Raw genomic sequence first — 21988 nt, 5'->3', positions numbered from 1 at the left:
ATGTCCACATTTTTGTGGTTTTTTTCCGTGCTATTATGTGGATTTTTCTGGTGAAAATTTTTCTTAGAATTTTTCATATAATTTTTCAGAATTTCTATATAATTTTATCATATTTATTATACGAATTAACACTTTTCAGAAAATCTACGTCTTTTTTCAAAATTTTTCATATATATGAATTAATTATGAAATATCGTAAGATTTCTAAAATTTTTTGTAAGTATAATTTTTGATGAAATATTATAAAAGCTAAAAAAAACATTTTTTTTTTAATAATGGGATGAGAAAATCTCAGAATATTTCAAAATATGAATATAACCATTCGAATATTTCTGAAAAATGTTTCAATTCCTATAAAAATTTATTTAAAAAAACCACCAGGATTGACAAGGGTGAACAATCAACTTTGTTTATTCATCCTTATCACTGACAAGATACTATTTAAAGACCGACATTCTTATGGGAGATTCGCATTCTTGAGAATATTAAAATGAGTTAATATTAAGAGTTAAAAACTGATAATATTGTACTTATTTTATGATTTATTAGTTTAATAGACATTTATGCGTTTTATTTATGCGTTTAAAACTCAAAAATACTCGATTTTTCTTTAAAATTGTGATTTCAGTGTTATCATCAAAATTTGATTATCAATTTGATTATCAACAGAGATGATAACTACAGAAAAAAAATTGTAATTTTTCTGCAATGTATAAGATATTATAGCTTTACATGTATGCATATTTGTTTATGGAACATTTATATCATAAAAAATCATGAATTTAGTAATGCTTGAGCCAAATATTTATGTTAATAATAACAAATTTAAATCAATAATAAAAAATTTATATAATTTTCACCTCGTTTCAAGATACAGAATCGATTTCCTGATTTATGACTAATGGCTTATTGTAGAATGGCCATTACAATAAGCTATTAGTCATAAATCAGAAGTCAAGAGGTCGATTCTGTATCTTCAAGGTGAAAATTACAAAAACGAGCAAATTTACTAGGTGTTGACCAATGAAATAATCAGTATTCTAGTAAATTCGCTCACTTTTATGTCCCATTTTATTCATAATCAGACCTTGTACTTAAAGCTTTCTTAAATTTATCTTTAGATGCTCAGCAGCCAATGAAATAATTCGTAGAATATCTAAAGATAAATTTAAGGAAGCCTTAAATATAATATAAGGCCTGACTACGAATACGAGTATTATAATTTTCACCTCATTTCAAGATACAAAATCAATCCCCAAAAGATAAAAATTGTGTCCCCAAAAGATAACAATTGACTGTGGTTAATGTTTAGTTCCTGACTTCTAAATTATGACTATATAACGGCTTATTGTAAAAGGACCATAACCACGTAATAGTAACTAATACTTTCCAACTAGTAACTTTCTATCGAATTATCTTAATTTCGGCGATGCATATAAACATAAATATATGATATGAGTATTTAATTAATCATTCTGATGCACATTGTACCAAAGTTTAGTACATCGTTCTTTAAATACCTTGAAATTAAGATAATTTAATAGAAAGTTACTAGTTAGACGTAAACAGGGTCACGCACGTTTGGAATCATTTCGAACATCTGGCATCTGTAAAATGGCATCCCTGATTGCTCTGTGATGCGATGTTTCGTTTTGAGGTTAAGTATCGATCAGTGCGCTGGCGCCGTCTCGGCAACGACGGGGACGCGAGAGTGATGCTCGTCATGTTTTCATCTCGGCGGATCCCGCCGATCCGCGCGAGTTAGAAGTCAGTGCCTCCGTTACAATGACAGTGTGCTGATCGCTACAGCGAAACATGGCGCAGTCTATCCTCGATGTTTTGACAGGTAAGGCGAGTGTCGACCGAAATAGGCGGGGTTGACCGATCCCGGAAACGTCAACAATCCACCTCGAGCCTTCGTTCCTCGGGCATGGAGTAGACTGTCATTTTCTTTCTGCATCGCATCTCCACGAGCTCGTCTTGCGACGATAATTTCAAGTACGCTAGGTAGTACGAGAGACTGAAAGTGCGCAGATTTTTAGGGTTTGAAAGACATAAAAAATGGGGGTCGTCGACTTAACCTGCCTCGATGCATCTTATAAATTTGTAGCGATCTATGCTTTGCGTACTCCCAAAACCATACTTTTATAATCTGAAGATGTTTGTTGTATTACTTGTTCTTGTTTAATTATTTGAATATTAAAATGAGCAGGCTCTGAAATAATAATTCAAAGGCTAGAAAGGAAGCCAAGAGCCAACACAGTTATTCATGTATGAATTGTTATGTTATCAGAGAATGGAAGTACAATAATACTCCGTTACTTTTACCGTTATTTTTTTCTAATAATGATTTGATAATAACGCTGCAATTTTTTATGATTGTAACAATAACTAAATGCTAAGGTTGTATTAAGGTTGGAGAAGTCACATTGAAAAGTTGTCACCGCTATATTTTTATGAAAATTATTTTGAAAAAAATAATTTGTTACTTGTAATGCAGTGATGCACACATTACTTTATTTGTTACAAGTATATAATAGTAAAAGTAACTTGTTGTAAGTTACTTTTTTTCAGAAACAAGTAACTTTTTGAATCTGTACAACTTTGACTTTTCCAATTCTGGTTACCATTACCATCATAAAAAAATTTGCAACGTCATAACCAAATCATTATCATAATAAAATAATGATAAAAAATAACACACGCTTCTATTTCCTGATACATATTTATAATAATTATTATTAATGTAATAGTTGAGTCTTGTTTAATTATATATTGAAAATTTAAGTAAGTAAGGCTCTGGAATAATAATTCGAAAACTAGAAGGAAAGCTTATAACATGTTATTTATGCATGTATTATTGTATGTATTTGCAATAATTGATATACAATGAATAATGTAGTTGTTTTTGTTTCATTATATATTTGAAAATTAAAATAAGGCTCTGGAATAATAAATAAATAATTCAAAGGCTTCTTAGGGAAGGAAAGCCTATAAAAGTGAATACAGTTATTTGTGTATAAATTATTGTACGTATTATTGACAATAATTAATATACATTGAACAATCATATTGTAAATGGTTCCGGATTTGATCCTCTTCAGTGCATATTATACATGTATAAGTTAGGATTCATAAATTCTCTAATCATGTAGTCAAAAGAATCAAATTGTTAAAAAATTGAAGTCATCAATGGAAATATGATAGATTTGATTATTGAGACTCGTTATAGTAACTTCATTATAGAATTTAAAATAGAAAAACTAATACGTACATTTATATAAATGAATTAAATTTGAGTCAATGATTAAAATAAGAAGAATGAACGATTTAATTAATTAATTAAGAAATTAATTATATAAATAAGTGAACAATTGTATCTCATATCTTAATTATTTGATGGTTTTACAGATGTCTCGCTGGACGGTTCCTCTGTGCAATCCTTGCTGGAGTCTCAAAACTTGATAGCTGAAGTCGAACAGTCAGGTACTTATACTTCAGAAGATGAATCTGATGATGAATCTTTAAAAAAATGAATTATTTAGACTTCTTTTTTTGAGTTATAATAAATTAAAAAACTTATTCAATAAGTTTTTGTCTTTCACAGTAAAACATAATATTCTGATGTGATTTGACATTATATTATTATAATAATGTAATAGTTATGATTTTAAGATTTGCTATACTAAAACTGCCACAGCAAAAACCAAATAGTTCAAATATTTTTTAAAATCTATAAAAGTAAATCTGTTTATTGATTTTTGCTTTAGATTTATTCTTTAAGCACACAATTGAGATGTATTTACGAGTTATTGTGTATATATATATATTATATTATAATTGTTATTTTATTTTGAATATATTTCAAATATATCTGCATTTATGTAAATTTACTTCTTTTGGAAGTAATTAAACAAAAGATTAGACAGGAATTAGAATAAATGTTTTTTAAAAAATTTGACAAAATTAGAACATATTTTGATGAGGCAATATAATCTAAAACCCAATTCAAATTTCTCGTTAAAAGATTATAATTTAAGACTCAAACTGAAGTTATGAACTTAAGTTATAAATTTAAATTTCAATGATAGAATTTTAATATTAACAGCGCGAAAATTTGAAATGTATTTAATTATGTTATATCCCTTCTAGAAATATATTCTCTGAAAAAAACATCTCTGACATTTTTTTCATGATGGAAAGATATGTATTTCAAATAGTTAATCTATTAACTAATTGTTTAGAAAAGAGAGACAAATTCTTATGAATAAAAATATTCCAAAAATAACATAATTATGTACATGTTAATATCTTCTCATGTATATGTTAATTATATCTTACATATTGTACAAATCGTTACATAATATTAACATATCTTCACCAGCGATTGATCAGGATGAGGAAGACATATTCCAATGTGGCAAATGTAAAAGTCAGTTTACGTCACTTCAACTGTTCGTACTCCACAAGAGAACGCACCAGAAAACGCAGCAGCAAACAGTAGACTTGACTCAATTTCTAACAAACGATGAAAGTCAGGTAATGCATGTAGAAGATGTCGTTCAAGATGAGTCGCAGTACAATTCGCAGGAAACCTTTCAGCTTGGAGAACCTATTATTCTCGAAGAAGCAGACATGCTATTTAGGTATGTTGTCATTGATAATTGTAATTCGATAAATTTGAATTAAATATTTTCGTGCCGCTTTAAATATATAGATTATTCCTTGCTTTTGTAAAATTTATTCTTTAATGTGTATTATCTTTTTTTTTAATCTGATCTGAATTGTTACAGTGTGGATCAGGAGGCTGCTAATTATTTCATGACAGACTCCACGTTCAGCGTGCCGATCATTTTGAGTACAGAGAACCTGGATACTTTCGATAATGCTGCCATCGAGGCGACGAGGGAAGATTCAAGCGAAGTACCGACGATACTGCAAAACGACATCAATTCACAGGAGGATGCCTCGAGTCAATCCGAACATCCTAGCGCTTCGTTGACGGACAACGAGCTATCTTTGGCGGACAACGAGCCATCTTTAGAGGACAACGAATCCTCTCTTGAGAACAACGAGACATCCCTCCAGGATAATTTACTCAGTGTATCAGAAAATGGCATCAATCGAACGCAGAACTTAAGGGTATCATTGTATTGATGACTTTCTCTTTTTCCAAAACAAAAAATAAAATTATAAAACTTGGTTCTATAAAAAATATTAAATTGTAATTAATGTTTTCATATTATTTAATTATAAAATTTAATTCAATTAATTAAAGTTTAATGTGAGACTTTAATTATAATAACAAATATAATGTAAATCTGTTTTCAATTTTTCTAAAATGCGAATTTATTTAAATTACTAAATAAATTACAGAGGTCAGAGATTAATGCGAATTTTTTATATTAAGATACACATATTCGATTACGTCATTACAGTACAAATGCGGTTATTGCAACAAGCAGTTTGCAAAAAAATTCTATTGGCAACAGCACGAACGTTCTCACACTGGAGAAAAGCCTTATCAATGTGTAGTATGTGGTCGTGCATTTGCGCAAAAATCAAATGTGAAGAAGCATATGTCCTCACACAAAGTATGGCCTGGCACCGCCATTCACTCATTACCACCAGAGGTACAAAGTTTTTAATTAAACTAATTACTAAGATTTATTTTTCTTTTCGAATTTTTACGAAGAGAAAATTTATGAATATTTTTTTTATAAAAATATTTCCTTGCAAGAGTAGGAATATCTCTAAGAAAAAATTTTTTCAAGTATTATATTAGTTTTAAGGCACTAAGAGCACTTTAAGCACAGATATTAAACACAATTTAATTGTAATTATATATAATTTTTTATTCATTAACATTTATATTATTTATTTTTACCTATTATTTTTTTATATATCGTTTTAATCATATTCTTCTGAATACTTTTAGGCGCCTCCGGACGGAAGTATCGACCGCACGTACCATTGTCAATTCTGCAAAGAAACGTTTGATTCGTACAAAGCTCTAAAAGGCCATCTAATTGTCTCGCATCTGGCATTGAAAGTGTATAAGTGCGTGCAGAGCAGCTGTAGTATGATGTTTTCGGATTTGGAGGAATTCCTCGAGCACACGCGCAACCATAAGTGCTCGGAATATCGATGTCACGTGTGCGGCGAAGTATTCAGTACCCTGTCGGATCTTGGTGGCCATCAGTATGTCCACTCCGTCCAGAAGCAGAAGACCACGGAGAAGTATTATTGCTGCTCGACTTGCAAATCGTCATTCTCAAATCTGGAGGCATTGCAGCACCATAAGGAAACCACTACACACAACTATGCATGCCTGCATTGTGGCAAAAGTTTTCTCATCGAGAGATTTCTGCGCCGTCACCTCAAAACTCACTCGGCATCGGCGAGATTTGTCTGTGAAGATTGTGGCAAAGCTTTTAAAACCGAGCAGTATCTGGCTAATCATAAACTTATACACAGCGAAGAGACGCCTTTTACATGTCCGGTAAGTAAGAATAATTGCAATGAATATAAAAAAATTAGGATTTTGCGTTAATGATATTCAATGTATACTTCAAAAGGATATATTTTGTGGAAGTAAACTATTGTGGCGACTCACCACTAGAGGAATCAACGAGATTCGCTCGGATTCGCGTGAGCACCCACCACAGCCATGCGAATTCCCTTTAAATAGAACGTCAATCTAAATTCATTCCAGACGTCTTGTTGTATGATGTTGTATGTATTGTAGGATAAAGCAGGTCTACATCCCACACTACATCGCCTTACTGATGAGTCTAGTAGTGTGGAACTGGGACAAAATACCGACTAAAAAGCTTCGAGTCAGACCTCCTTAGCGAATATGAACATCATTCGTACAAATATCCATTGGTGACCCTGATGTGATCTAAAAAATGCACACGTATTCGGTCCCTTAGGAACACATATGTGTTCATAAAGACATTCACACACACGCTCACAACGCTCACACATAGCGGCACCGAGCAGCATCGAACAGGAGTAACAACGAACAATGATGAACGCCACCGACCGCATCGCGCTCGTCCCTGATACTTATCATTCCGACGCAATCCATTGGATCGCATCATTGAGGTGGAGTCCTGTGGCGACTCGTTACCAGAGATCCAACGGGACTCGTTCGAATTCGCGTGAGCACCACAGCCACGCGAATTCCCTTTAAATAGAACATCAATCTAAATTCATTCCAGGCATTTCCTTGTATGTAGGATAAGGCAGGTTCCACACTACATCGCTTTACTGATGAGTCTAGTAGTGTGGAACCGGGACGAAACGCCACGGCCAAAAAGCTTTGAGTCAGACCTCCTTAGTGGACATGAATATCATTTGTACAGATATCCACACTTTACAATGCTAGGCAATTTTCACAATTAAGCAAGTAGATTAGGTTAATATTATAATTATTATTTAAATATAGATGTTTTTTTTAATAACATAAAAATAAATTCTTTGCAATGGATATAACCAAGTAGTGCAGCAAAAAATCTGTAAACATTAAGAAAACTTTAAAATTGATCTTTGATTCCTTTATGACCAACTGACTTGACTCATACTTTACCTCCTATTCTTTGTCCTTGAATATTTATTACCGGACAGAATTTGAAAAAGTTAAGCTATTTCTGAAAAATCTTACAGATGGGAAACCGAACAAACGGACGGAGGAACCAACACTGAAAATGAAATTATAAACTTTACTATATTGACACTTAATAAACTGAAATATAGTTGCATATTGTTTATTGATGTTTGTACTTTTTATTTTAAATCACAGCATTGCCCAGCCAGATTCAAGCGGAAAGATCGACTGGGCCGGCATATGCTGATCCATGATTTGACGAAGAGACTTAAGTGCCCGTTTCGCAATTACTTGGGCTGCATGAGTGAGTTTTCTCGGCCAGACAAGCTCAAACGGCATCTGCTGACACACAGCAACGTCAAACGATTCAGTTGCAGCCACTGCAATCGCAACTTTCACCGAGCGCAAGCTCTCAAACATCATGAGATGAATAAGCACAGCCTTAAATGTGACATTTGCTCCCATGTGAGTCCTATTTCTCAATTCAAACACAAAAAACTCCAATCAGTTAATTCTTCTTCAGCTGATTATTAATATTACGCAGGCTTTTAAGACTAAAGAGCAATTGGTTACCCATAATTGCGAACAATCGAATGAGACCAAGAAGCACACGAGCTCTCAACTACCGAAAAAAGCATCCGGATCATTTAAGCCGAGGAAACCCACCCCAAAGAGACAAACATTATCAAAGACTGCAATCCCGCTTGCCGATAAAGAGAAATTAGAAAAGCTTAAGACTGATGAGATGGAAAGAAAGGTAATTTATATCTTACAATTAGATCACTCTTTCTATTTTTATTTTTTTATTGCATTTCAATCTCCTATTGTTTTATACTTTTCTCATTTAAAGATTGTTAATATATTATTCCGCTTAATTTTTTTCTTTAAATCTTATGTCTTTTTTTTCTGTCTTTTAATCATATCACATCCCTCTCAATTGTAGATTGCCTCTGAAACATTCATATCTGGTGATATCGATGAGAAAGCCAACAAGAAAATGGAAAATATTCCTCCCGTTTTGAAAACAGAATCAACTGGCGGTGAATTAAACGAGCGATCCGACTCGCCAGTTACGGACTTCGAGAACGATTTCAAACGCAACATGGAATTCTACTCGCCCCACGCGAGCGAGTAAAATTTTGCAATATATATACATACACGCATATATATTTTTTTGATTCGTATTTAAATTGTACATCAATTAGAACGTAGACGAATCGTAGTATGTGCAATGGGATCATCGGCGAAAGCGCAAGTTGCATTTTATATTCGCGCGTACGGTATTTTGTAGTTTACATATCTGTGATAATTGTATTATAATGCTCTATCGATATAAGTAACTTATATACATTTACGCACACACCGAAGATGTTCGGTGTCGCTGATTTCGATTCTTCTATGAGAAACTCGTCGTATAGGCACAGCTATAGTTATAACTGATACTCCTGAAGTATCTTTTCGTATACTTTCGTTCGTTAAATTTTTTTACGATTACAAGGTCATACGTATGATATCAGAACTGTAACGAAACGTTTGACAGCGCGACATCTTTTTAATTTATTTGTTATAAAATAATAAATCTAGACGAGAAGTCACAAATGCGAAGGTGTAAAATAACTTTTAAGAAAATATCAATTTTATGAAATAGTCAAAGTTTGTATTCAATTTTATGAGATAGCCGAAGTATAACTGTCGAAACTGTTGAAAATTCCTTTAAGTTTGATTCCTGATTAATTAGCGTTCCTTCAACTACAACTTTAAACTAATAATCTCATCAAATCCAAATTAATTTATTAGTTTCTTAAATGCAAATTAATATTTACGTAGTATTTAAATAAATTTTTTTATATTGCATGATAAAAGGTTAAATTTACCCGCTCGGAATCAATTCACTTTGTTGTGTAAGCTATTATCTTGTGATAATTCTTGTGATATTTAGAAGGAAGCGGTTAGCAAAACCGCAATCTTTGAAAGATTAGGGGCAAGAGTATATGGGCACGTCGCTTTAATATAAAAATCGAAACTTTTTAGTTGCATAAATGTAGTGTTCAAATTAACGTATATAGTTGCTAGTTAACCGAGTTGAAGGAACTATGCCGTTTCGTAAAACATATCAGATTAACAATCGGGAGCAGGACAAGGCTGCTCAACGGGATCAGTCATATAGAAGCTGTCTCATCGCCCTGCTCATTTTCTTCTTCATGTGTCTTATCCTTATCCTTGCCTGCAAACCCTGGAAAGTGCAGAATCAAAGAGAATACAGGGAGTCATATATTAAACATGACTCACAGGTATGATATTGAATAGAATATCTTTAGAGAGACAAATGTAGATCTATAAGAAAATGGTATAAAAAATAAAAGAAGTTTATTTACAAATCTAAAGAAATTTCACAGAAGCCGTTACAAACTTTATACAATTTTTTCTTATTCATGTTCTTTATTTATATTTGTTTTAATTCTATTGCCACACTTTTTTTTTAACAAAAAATTTTAATTTAATTTTGAGTGAATAATTATTGAGTATTTTAAACAGCATTATCCTCAAAAACGCACAAACGAAACAACAATCGTGACAATTTCATTAACAACAGCAACAACATCAACAACTCAAAAAACTCCGACAAAAGAGACAGTTTTAGCAAAAACTTGGATTATCCCAGTGAATACTTCCACTACAGAAAATAGACCAACAGAAGAAACCAATGTTATTACTGAAGACTATTCAAAGAAGAATGTTAAAAAACCTGATCATTTTGAGCGTTACTTTGAAAGTACGACGAGTATCGATGAAATAACATTATCTACTCCTGTATCTCAAAAAAGTATTGAAAACTATACTTCAAATGAAATCTTAGAAAATGTAGAAACTACGGAAGAAAGCATTGGCTTGACTACATTGCCACATAATATTACAACTGATAATGTCATTGATAATGCAACTTCAATATCATCAAGTGGATCAATTGGCGTCACTACAAAATACACTTCAATTGTTGATATTATAAAGAATATTATGTCAACTACTAAGGAATTTATAAGTGATTCTACTGACGGATATTACAATTCGCATAAATCAGAAATTGACTTTGTGACTAATAACATTATAACTTCAACATTGCTGACACAGTCAAACGATACCGAAGAGAATGTTTCTGAGAATTCTACTAAAAAATATGAGAGATTAAGAGTTGGTATTGATAACATTACGTTTTCAACAATGCCGAATCTTCTAACTGATCTTGAAGAAAGTACAAGTGCTAAACATTCTTTCATTAAGAACAATTTGGAGATTTTGCAATCTGAAGTAACAACAAGTAATATTTTAACGCGATCAGATCCTCAAGAAAATGAAGATACTAGAAATTCTACAACGAAAAATTTAAATTATGAAGAATCTGCAGTCACGGAGTATAATGCGATGTTAATTAATGAGAATGAAACGAGAGAGAACTCTTCTTTTATAATCAATTATACTTCACTTATGGATGAGAAGTTTTCCACAAAAGTTAAAAGTGTAATTAAATTTTAATACTAAAATTTAATATTGAAATTGATTTGTTTTTGATATTCAATATATTAATTTCTTATGTAAATATTTTTTAATTTGTAAAATTAATATTTAATATATGATTTTTATAGATTTTTGTAGATATTTTCAAATCTATGGAAATCATATTAATATTAATAATAATATTTAATTTTTTATGTAGGAAGCTGAAGATCTGATGAACGAAACGATTAGTAGTATAAAAAGTTACACTACCGAGAAATTCAATGTGACTTCTGTTGGAATGGAGAAATACAACGAATCTTCTATGTCCAATTATATTAACACATCCAGTACCGTTTTTTACAACCACACAACTAGGACAACCATCCCAGTAAGTTACAATGAGACAGATCTTATCACTACAGGATGGATCACGCTTTCTAACGAAGACGCGAGCATTTGTGAGACAGGACACTGCAAGCAGATTGCCAGCAGAATGTTGTCCTACATGAATCATTCAGCTGATCCTTGCGATGATTTCTACGAGTATGCTTGCGGTAGTTTTGAAGCAAATCCGCAGTTGATAGACGGAGATCTAATTCGGAGATCTAGAAATTACCAACGAATCGCCAGTAAATTTATTAATTACTAATGACATATAATTATTAATAAGTCTTAAAAAGATTATTGCATAATTATAAGAATCAATTATTAAATTAGTAATTATTAATTATTTTTTTAGTTGGAATAATTTTTTATTATATAAATATTTATATAATAAAATATATAAATTATATTTTTATATAAATTATATTTATTATAAAATATATAAATTATACTAGAAATCCAGGAAATATTAATTTCTTTTTAGAAGAAAAAATTGACTAGCTATTGAAAGTAGTTATTGAATATTTATACATTTGTTATTCTGTTTTAAATAATTTTAGATCAAATGTTAAAAGAGAAACGCGAGAACGTGCATTCAATTTTTGCAACGTACTACGACAGTTGTGTGCAATATGAAAGAAATATGAACTTCAATAAAAGAATTACAATGGGTAAATTAAATATTTTATGATTAAATATTTTAATAGTCAATAATTGAATAAAGATTTATGAAGTAAATATAATATAATAAAATTTAATTTAATATAATAAAATTAAGTCTTAATTATATATATATAATAATTGTAATGCAAGAATAATTAATTGTTAGATGTAATTTTGTTACAGCAAATGACGCGTTAAGAAAAATAGGAAAGTTCTATGTATCTGATACGTGGTCTGATAACTACGTAAATTTCACCAATTTATTCGCCCAATTAATATTACATCATAGGTAAGTTCTTAGAAAGATTCATTAACATATTATAAATTAGAATTATTTTGCAGCGCTCTTTTATTTGATGTCGTGCCAGAATTGGATGAATATCGTCGAAACAATTTTACATTGAAAATAGGTCCTACAACATATGAAAGTCCTTTTAAAACAGAGTATTTGGAAGATCCCTGTTCCGAGGACAAGTTTGAAACGGAAAGACAGTACGTGGATCTCGAAATTTTGTATCATAATTATGAAAAATGCAAGGTACAAAATATTAAATTATTGCAAATTGTTTAACGAGAAAATTAAAAGATTTTATTGAAGGAAGAAAAAACAATTTAATTTTTTTTATAAAGCTCTTTTTCTTTTCTTCTTTATAAAATATCCTTTCTCAATGTTTTTAATTCAATCAATGCTCTTTTTTTTTGGTAAATTTCTTTTGAGATTCATATAGAAAAACAAGTACATAATTATAAAGTACAAGTAAATTAAAAAGTTAATAAAATGGATTAATATAAGAAAAACATATAAAAGAATTAAGTGAATAATTATTCTTTTTTTTATAGAATACGAGCGAATTTATGAGAGAGAGATCCATTAGGAAAACGCTGAAAGAACTTAATGTTTTTAAGGGCTTAAATGACAGCGATTTAGAATCGAGTATACAATCTGAAAACATAGAAAATACTGTTCATGTGATTGATTTTGTAATGCAAGAATATTTTTCGGTAATTAAATATTATATATTATATATTATATATTATATATATTATATATTATATATATTGTATATATATATATATTATATATATTATATATATTATATATATTATATATTATATATTATAGCTTTTTGTAACATTAATAATATTATTTATCGATAAAACTATTATCGAAAAAACTATTAACTCTGTAGAACTTTCCATCTAAGAGTGAAGTACGAGAGGCGTATTTGATGAACGATTACAGTAAAGTCAGTTTAGAGGATTTACAGAGCAGTAGTACATTCGTAAGTAAAAATATATAAGAATTTTAATTTCTCTGAAAAGTAAAAATGAAAAAAAAAAAGTGAAATTAAATATCTAACTCTAATCTCTTAGATTAAAATGTTTATTACATTTTTAACAATCTCTTATCTTTTAATTTATCTTTTAATTTTCTTTCGCAGGTAAATTGGGCGCAATTAATTCATTTGTTAACTGGAGTACACGTGGAAAGTAATGAGATTATTCAAGTGTATTTCCATGCTGCATTAACTAAAGGTTTACGCAAATTAGAAAAATATGCTAAAAAAAATTCTATGAATCTTAATAACGCGATAATGGCACTATATGCGAACAAGCTTTATCACGAGGTAACTTATATGTTAAGATCATCTTTAAATATAATAAAATAAAAATAGTCATATATAAATTTAAAATGTAAAAATATAAAGTAAAAGTAATGTAAAAATATAAAGTAAAAGTAATGTAAAAATATAAAGTAAAAGTATACAAATATAAATATTATATTATAAATAGTTTAATAAATGATGGAATTGTTTTCTAATAGTTTCATATTTTGTATTAATAAAAATTATCATTCTTTATTTTTATTGATATAATGAAATGAAATTCTTTGCAGATGGTCTTGCCAAAGCATGATAATGTAAAGGATTATTGTCTGCATGTGGCTACCTATCTTCTACAGTTGGAAGCGTCTAGTTTATACGTATCATCCTTTACTGATTACGAAATAACGCAAATGAATGAAATAGTAAGTGAATTTAAATATAACTAAAATATAATAAATATAAATAAGTGCTCAATTTTTCGAATTTATAAATTATTTGTGTTTTTCTATTGTCATTTTTTAACTATTGTTTTATTCAATAGATAAAAAAGACATTCAACAACTTGAAGCAAACGTTATCAGACAAAATGCAAGAAGCACAATGGGCAAAAGAGGAAGGACGAAAAGAATTGCTAAACAAGATCAATAGTCTAAAACTCGCATTACCTGTTGTTTCCTATTTCAAGAACAGAAACTCATTATATAATGAATATAACGTATCAGAGGTAAAAAAATATATATGTATCATACATTAATTCTTCTTCATTATTACTTTATTAAAATAATTATTGATATTATTAAAAACAGAACATATCTAAAAAATCTATAATAAAAACAAATATCATTATATGAATATATAAAACATTTTTTAAACATTTTAACAACAGATTTATATAACGTATTTTTTTATTTTGAATGCTAAATTGGTTTTTTATGTTGGCGTTTAATTAAAAATCTTTCTGTATATCTCAATTAGTTTTAATTATGTTCTAATTGACAATCAACTTTTAGGTAATTCTAAACGATAATTACTTTGACAATTCGATGATGCTACTAAAAAGATACAGAGTTCTAATGTACACCGAATTAAGAAGAGAAGTTGGTGGTCCAAAACAAATGTAAATAAAATACAAATAATTAATTCACTATCAATAAATTAATTCAATTTAAATAAATTCATAAAATCCTAGATGTTCAACTTTGTAAATTTATATTTCTTTCAGATTTTTTTAGATTATTTTATTTATGTATAAACTCGTATATGTCTCTAGTTCAAAATTTTTATATTATTTAATTTTGAAAGCTTTCATTTTCAATTTCTTAATTTTTCGATTTGGAAATTTGGATCTCTTGAATTCTAAGTTTTTATAATTTGTAAATTACGTTATAGTTGGACATATTATGCTACGCCATTTCAATCAAAAGCCCAAGTGATTTACGCTCTAAATCTCATCGTGATTCCTTACGGTATTATCGATTGGTCTTTAATGAGCAACTTAATGAACGGCGATGAATTATCCTATTTTCTGCTAGCAACCCTTGGGAATTTAATAGCTCATCAGATCGCCCATCATTTCGACACAAATGGTAAATGATTGTAATAATGTAATTATATAAATACATAAAAATCTTATAAGTCATTAATAACTGTTAATATTCTTCATAAATTTTTTTTATAGTATTCTTAAACCTCATGTATGGTTTATGTACAATTTTTAAAAGTAGAAGATTATTGCACGTAATGTTGATTTTAATTGACTAAATTTATACAATATATAAATCATAAGGATCATTTTTTCTATTTTTAATTCTTTGATTACCTGAATTTTTATAATCATTTTCTTTATAACAGGTATACACTATTGGAATCAAATCAGGAATGCTCAAGATTCTTTGATGTTTGAAAACGAGTTTACAAATACTCATTTCGATGATTATATCAACTGTCAAAAGGAGAATCTGTACCAAGAACCTATAAACATGACGTTACCCTTCACTGATCAAATCGTGTCCTTTAGAGTAAGTTGAATTGTTCAATCCTTAATACTCATGACTGGGTGCATTTCTTTTCTTTGAAATACTAAGAACACCAAATAATTAGTTATAATATCTATACACAATTTCTTTTTAATATACAACTTTATAAATATTTTTTAACATGTTAAAAATGTGTATAAGAATCACTTAAAAATTTTTGTTACTTATAAAAGTGATGAAAATTAATCTGAGAAATGAACGGCCCTTCGTGTATAGTAAAAGATTGAAAAATCATTGTAGAATGTTAAACTAAAGATGAATTCTATAATGCAATTTTCCTGATTGTACTCTAAAATCTTTAGAGTAGAATCTCACTCTAAATTGAGCCAGTCTTCTTTCAAAGAGTGACTCGATTTTCAATCTCACTTCTTCAAAGTGAGATTCACTGTTCGAGAGAATAAAAGTTCGAGAGAATAAACTACAATAAATAACAAAAGGGATTGGAGAAGGGATGTTCGAAACACTTTATGTAGTAAAATTTAACACAATAAATGTAATAATTTTTTTTGCGTAATGCTTGATTTATTGAATCGTTCGCAGACGCAAAATGTCGACATTTGTAAATATTCTAGATTCCGCAGTTGACCTTGAACGAGCGGTTGTCTGAAATTATAGGACTCAGACTAGCCTATGATACTTTGGCTCTTACGATATCGAATGCGAAGAGACTACCATGGATACAACTCCGCATCGACCAATTATTCTATCTCGCCTACGCTCAGGTACTGTTCTCACAGTTCGTTTTACATTAACAGCAGTTTTATGGAGGTCCCGTGATATTCTTGAGAATCCTGGTCCTCGAATCTTCAGAACTTTTGAGTGGCAATTCAATAAAATCCAAAGATTTGCGAGGATCACGGTTGATTCTGTTCCCTCGAAACTTTCACCGTCATCGAATTCCAGATAATTAACACTTATTAATGTTTTTGTATCTTTATCGTTGCAGATGTATTGCACGAAGACATCACTCACATCGTCGTATGTCTCTCTGCACGAGAGCGAAAATCTGCCTAGCCGAATCCGTGTGTTCGTCTCCGCATCAAACGACAAATTCCTTTCCAAGGCATGGAATTGCCCACTCGGCTCGCAGATTGCACCTATCGACGTTTGCAACGTGTTCCCATACATAGAGATTAAAGAGACCTCGATGATTCCGGAGTGAGAATCGTTCGCGGAAAAGAATGGCACCCGCGGACATTATGCTATAGCAAATGAGTCAATTGGTATTCGATTAGTCGAGAAACGTCTAATCTAATCGATGGAATACAGAAACAAAACTCGGATTCATCCACTGCGAGATTCGTGTATGAACATTTTTAAGATTTGATTATTAAATCATGAAATCGAATTAGAAGCATCAGTTTCATGCGGTTGATGCGTAAACCTATTTTTATAATTTTAAAATCTAAAAAAGATTGGAGAACATGTGTTTTGTTTCTGTATCCTTTAATACATAAAAGAGAGAGATTCTCATTTACGTAATAAAACGTGTGTCTTAAGTTTAAAAGCAATGTTTCGATGAACACCTTGCCGCAAGCGCATCGTTTGCGAGGTAACGTTATAGTTATTAACGTTGGAGAGAAAAAAGTAAGCAACGTAATCGCCGAATGAATATGAATCAATAAACAATTTTTACGCGATATTCACACTGAATTTGATCGAACGCTAAATTGGAGCGTCCACGGATCAATAATAACAATAATATTCTTCATTCATTCTGAGGAACAAAAGTAACACTTTGGAGACCATTCATATCACGTCACAAATAATCGGACGCATTAATCATTCATTCTACTCTTGCGCGCGATTGTCCTATTCGACTAGAAAGTGTAATTAGTGTCCTCAGTTCACCATCAAGTGGTTCTTTTCTCTCTTCCTTTCACAATTTTTTCTTATCGAATTCTTCCACGGATTTCGTACGACGAACCATATTCCCTGAAATAAACACATTTGTAAATAACATAAAAATTACTGCTCCAATGTCGATTGAGTTGTGGCAGTTGATTAATTCTTTTTAAAAATCTCAATTTGAGAAGTATAATAGATATAGAAAAAAAAGAATTATATAAAAATATTAAAAAAAAAAATAATTAAAAACATAGAATTACTTAATGAAAACTGATTTCTCTAATCTGAATAATAACAATTTTTTTAATACTTTATTATATTTAATATATTTTAAAATTTAAAGAAAAGATCCAAGAATTTAATAAGATAAAGTTTTAAAAATTTTAGTTACAAAAATTACAATATTTTATGACTCAAAGTCATTTTTTAAATGCAAGAATCTGAGAATCTCAGGATATATAATATTCAAAGATTTGAAATTCTAAAAGTCAAATTTAAAAGCATTCAGTCTTCATAAAAAATAATCCTGATTTATCCAAATGATTAATCATATTTTCATTATTTTAAGTTGTCAATAAAAATAAAATATTCGAGTTAGGATATTATATGAACAAATCACGAACAAATTTCGGGATGATTGATAGTAACAGTGGCCTAATTTCCACCGAGGGTTTAATTCGGATTAAAATGTAAGAACCAACTCGAGCATTTCCCTGTCGTTCGATTGTAACAGAGGAATACTCGATTGTAATTGGTTGATTCTTACATTCTGATTCGGATTAAATCGATGGAAACTAGGCCTGTGACAAGAATGGCAATAACAATGAATCAAGTGTCGCAAACTCAGATTGTTGCAAACTATCAAACGATTACACATCGTATGATGTAATCAACACATACCACTTACATCCGTGTCAAACTTGCTTAGATGGGAGACTGACCGTCTTATAGTGACTTTCTTTCCCGTCTGCAATAATCAGCACCATGCATTTAAAAGGAGCAACAAGAGTTAGTTATCAAAATTAATTAGCTATTGACGAACAATATTTATTTAAGTGCACAAAATTGCTGTGTAAGTTTGCTCCAAAAAAAAGGATCTTGTATTAATTATATAGAAAATTATTGCTATTATCCCGGTGAAGTTAGTTTTTACATATAATGTAATTTACAATATGATGAACAAAAGATGTCTAAACACAAGACTTAATAATGAACAGTTTTAAATTATGGTACATCAAAAGTAAAATTTCTACTCATGAAGCATCTTTGATATCATAGCTAAAAAAGAGATCTTATGTTCATATTACAACTACATTAAATGTAAAAATTAAGTCATTCCATTACAATCCAATTTTCCATATAATTAATACAAAAGTCTTTATACACGATATTTCCGTTCAAAATTATTATGCATTCATTATTCTTTTTCTCTGAGAATAAAAATACTGTAGCAATAGTTTTCTTAAATTCTATTTCTGGAAGTTTACAGAGACATTAAAATCTGAATGTGTTGGTATCTACCTCAAAGTACTGATGCCACAAAACACAGCCATAAACGCAGAGAACGGAGACTAGAGATTGGCAAAGCAGCCAAAGGAGGATATTAAGGGCTTGAGTGCGTTCAAACAGAGCTGCACCATGGCGTATACATAGTAAAGCTTCTGTCACCATAATTGCTCCATAGACCCAACACTGAGTTCCCACTCGACTACATGTCGGGTCAGTTACGTACATATAATACTGCCTGCAATTACAACGCAACAAATATTATCTCAACCGCACGCTCAACCGTATATTCAAAATTTTTTTAATTTATTAGATCAATTTGTTAATATAAACAATAATATTAGATTAGAAAATTTAAAGTACCAATTACACCTATTTTTATATTACAATTTAATTCACAAAATTATATATAATACTTAATAAGATTACATCTTGAAATATTACAATTCTCCAAATATTCAAATTTCCATATTCATGTATATATAATACAAATATAAAATTTTAAAGTAGTCAAATTTTAAAATTTGAAAAACTAATCTTATTTATATTGTCAAAATTTGTGCTCTTTCCGCTTACCTAACGGATGGTGCGACTATAACGCCGACCAATACTAATCTGGCAACAACAAATGGATGAGATGGAGGAAACTCATAGACGTGTTTCAAGAAGAACGTATTCAGCTCGGAAACTTGCCAGAATATCACTAGCTGGCATAAAGCAACCAGTCGCATATGTGTGCAAGTTGGATCCAGCCATCTAACACTTGTCCAACTGCCAGGAGTAAACTGCAACATTGCTCTTTTCAGTTTCCCAGTGGTGCTCTCAATGTCACGAATACTGACCCACCTATTTAAGAAAGTATTTAAGTTAAAAAATTCAGTACTATTCAATACTTTTTATTGAGAAAAAAAGAAAAAACTTCTTTCTCTATGAAATAAAGATAAAATTTTTCTACAAAAAAAGAATTCTGAATAGAAAGAATATACTTTGTTCAGCAAAATAAATTCTTTATTATAATAAATGATGAAAATGTGAAAGACATGGATCTCAAAATTTAAACTAAATTCTTACTTGTATTCCCTCATCTCCAATATGGAGCAAATTTTCAAGCCGACCCAGATACCCAATCCATTGCACACTAAAACGTCGAGAATCAAGGCGTCCCACCAGCACTCGATAAAGTTTGGCAATAAATGAGCAAAGGCAATCTCTGTCACCTCCCACATGACGCTGATGGCCCAAAGGATACCAAGATGACGAATTAAGATGGCCTTGAAGGCCCAGCCAAGAAAATGTGCTAACGCAAATACGTCCAGGTGATTCCAGATCCTTTCTACTGTGACATCCGAACAGTTGACACCATACTCCTTGTCCATATCGATGTGAAAGGAAGCTAAACCTGGATCTACCCATACCAGGATTCTTCTGACTGTCTCATAGTTTTGGAACAACAAGAACAGCAGACCCATCAAATAGAGTACACTACAGCCGAACACTATCCGCCATACCACAGGATGAGGCCTAGTGAATGGACCGTTGGGGAATGTCAGGACAGATATGATGAGGAAGAAGAAAATGACGCACAATATACCCGCCCACATGTTGTCTTCCACATTTGTGGTATTCCTGAAAGAAATGTTTTTAGATGTAACAATATTCTGTATTCCAATGATACAACAAAATTTTGTGTGACCTTTGAGTTCCATTTATATAAATTTTCCTACTAACTGAATTATAAACAGTGACTACGATCGGAGTAATCCAAGTTCTAAAATTTATTTGCATTTATCAGTCATAATAAACACATAACAACTGATACATATTTTTCTATATCGGCTATATAAAATATTATAATTAATAATACAAGCTAAATTAAACTCAATTTAAAAAAATTTCTAATATCAATCATAACTGCTGTCTAAACAAGAACATAAAAATATTTAGCAGAAATATAGTACAAAAAATACAAGTTACATAATACACAATACCATTAAGCTAAAATAGAAGAATAATCATGAATGGCTTATAATAGATAAGCCAAGGACAAGTTCAAATACTATAATATATAGAATTACTTGCACACGTATCTCTATAGAAAAAATTATAATGAAACTTTTATCGGCATTTGCACATAAGAAATTGCACATAAAAAATTAAAATTCTCATGTATATGATAACATATGAGTTGCATTATTCAAGCACAATATTCAGTCATTGTCAAGGTATTTTAGGTGATTATCTTATCAAAACTAGATATCGATTTTCACATACCGATATAAATCTAATTAACATTCAAACATGAAATTTCTTCAGCTTGCATCATGTGGTTTTTTAATCGAAATACACTTTATATCGTCAAAGAAAACAAGAGGAAAAAGTTAAAAGAAATCAAGGAGATATAATCCGTAAGAATTTCAAAGGTTCAAAGGGATCAAAATGAGGCCTTGTCTACCTGGTGAACGCAGAGTATATAACGGCACCAATAGAGATGAGTAACAGGGTGATAGTGTGCGGTTTATAGAAGAATTCGAGGGAGATGTCGTCGACCGGCCTCTCATTGATGCTTGGAAAGCTGTCGGTCCCGGTGCGGAGTCTGTGTTCCTCGGCATGATCGACGACGGTGTTGGCGACGGTATTAGCGACAGTGGTCGCTTTGAAATCATCCTCTTGCATTGCTGTCGTCATCCTTCCACTATACTCTCTGCCTCAGTCTCGTTCGACCACCATCGGCAAATAAACACGTGTAATTTTCGCGTCGTATCCGTCTTATACGTAAACGCGAACACGCCTGCGATCCACGATCGAGTTGGATTGACTCGCGTGAACTTAGATGCGCG

At 30.8% G+C, this 21988-nt stretch overlaps 3 protein-coding genes across 3 annotated transcripts; 2 read left to right on the top strand and 1 right to left on the bottom strand.

Annotated features, from left to right (window-relative positions):
• Nucleotides 1-1815: 1815 nt before the first annotated feature.
• Nucleotides 1816-8747, top strand: LOC105621627 (zinc finger protein 341-like). The gene is made up of 9 exons (XM_012203094.1): nucleotides 1816-1846; nucleotides 3412-3486; nucleotides 4385-4646; nucleotides 4794-5142; nucleotides 5439-5633; nucleotides 5939-6502; nucleotides 7808-8077; nucleotides 8157-8369; nucleotides 8556-8747. The coding sequence occupies exons 1-9, from the start codon at nucleotides 1816-1818 to the stop codon at nucleotides 8745-8747; spliced, it is 2151 nt and encodes a 716-aa protein (XP_012058484.1).
• A 958-nt stretch (nucleotides 8748-9705) lies between these two features.
• Nucleotides 9706-16959, top strand: LOC105621626 (endothelin-converting enzyme 1-like). Its single transcript, XM_012203093.1, has 16 exons — nucleotides 9706-9903; nucleotides 10148-11128; nucleotides 11325-11736; nucleotides 12052-12162; nucleotides 12338-12443; nucleotides 12497-12692; nucleotides 12995-13156; nucleotides 13345-13437; nucleotides 13597-13782; nucleotides 14052-14183; nucleotides 14303-14485; nucleotides 14772-14878; nucleotides 15151-15347; nucleotides 15613-15779; nucleotides 16370-16519; nucleotides 16744-16959. The coding sequence occupies exons 1-16, from the start codon at nucleotides 9706-9708 to the stop codon at nucleotides 16957-16959; spliced, it is 3597 nt and encodes a 1198-aa protein (XP_012058483.1).
• Nucleotides 16960-17676: 717 nt separating this feature from the next.
• On the bottom strand, nucleotides 17677-21836 carry LOC105621625 (phosphatidylserine synthase 1). The gene is made up of 6 exons (XM_012203092.1): nucleotides 21604-21836; nucleotides 20223-20777; nucleotides 19728-19997; nucleotides 19167-19389; nucleotides 18546-18612; nucleotides 17677-17732 (listed from the first exon to the last, which is right to left on the bottom strand). Exons 1-6 carry the CDS (start codon nucleotides 21834-21836, stop codon nucleotides 17677-17679), a joined length of 1404 nt encoding a protein of 467 aa, XP_012058482.1.
• Between the last annotated feature and the right edge of the window lie 152 nt (nucleotides 21837-21988).

This window comes from Atta cephalotes (genome assembly GCF_000143395.1).
Source record: "Atta cephalotes unplaced genomic scaffold scaffold00035, whole genome shotgun sequence".
Lineage (NCBI taxonomy): Eukaryota > Metazoa > Arthropoda > Insecta > Hymenoptera > Formicidae > Atta > Atta cephalotes.
This window is presented reverse-complemented; position numbering and strand designations above follow the sequence as displayed.

Excerpts from the sequence above, each read along its gene's own strand:
- LOC105621626 (XM_012203093.1), top strand. The coding sequence starts at position 9,706 with ATGCCGTTTCGTAAAACATATCAGATTAACAATCGGGAGCAGGACAAG. Across the intron at positions 12,163-12,337 it reads CAATAAAAGAATTACAATGG|CAAATGACGCGTTAAGAAAA; the intron begins GTAAATTAAATA and ends ATTTTGTTACAG. Across the intron at positions 13,157-13,344 it reads TAATGCAAGAATATTTTTCG|AACTTTCCATCTAAGAGTGA; the intron begins GTAATTAAATAT and ends TTAACTCTGTAG.
- LOC105621627 (XM_012203094.1), top strand. The coding sequence starts at position 1,816 with ATGGCGCAGTCTATCCTCGATGTTTTGACAG. Across the intron at positions 4,647-4,793 it reads GAAGCAGACATGCTATTTAG|TGTGGATCAGGAGGCTGCTA; the intron begins GTATGTTGTCAT and ends GAATTGTTACAG. Across the intron at positions 5,143-5,438 it reads ATCGAACGCAGAACTTAAGG|TACAAATGCGGTTATTGCAA; the intron begins GTATCATTGTAT and ends ACGTCATTACAG.
- LOC105621625 (XM_012203092.1), bottom strand. The coding sequence starts at position 21,836 with ATGACGACAGCAATGCAAGAGGATGATTTCAAAGCGACCACTGTCGCT. Across the intron at positions 19,390-19,727 it reads ATAGTCGCACCATCCGTTAG|GCAGTATTATATGTACGTAA; the intron begins GTAAGCGGAAAG and ends TTGTAATTGCAG. Across the intron at positions 18,613-19,166 it reads TGTGGCATCAGTACTTTGAG|ACGGGAAAGAAAGTCACTAT; the intron begins GTAGATACCAAC and ends TGATTATTGCAG.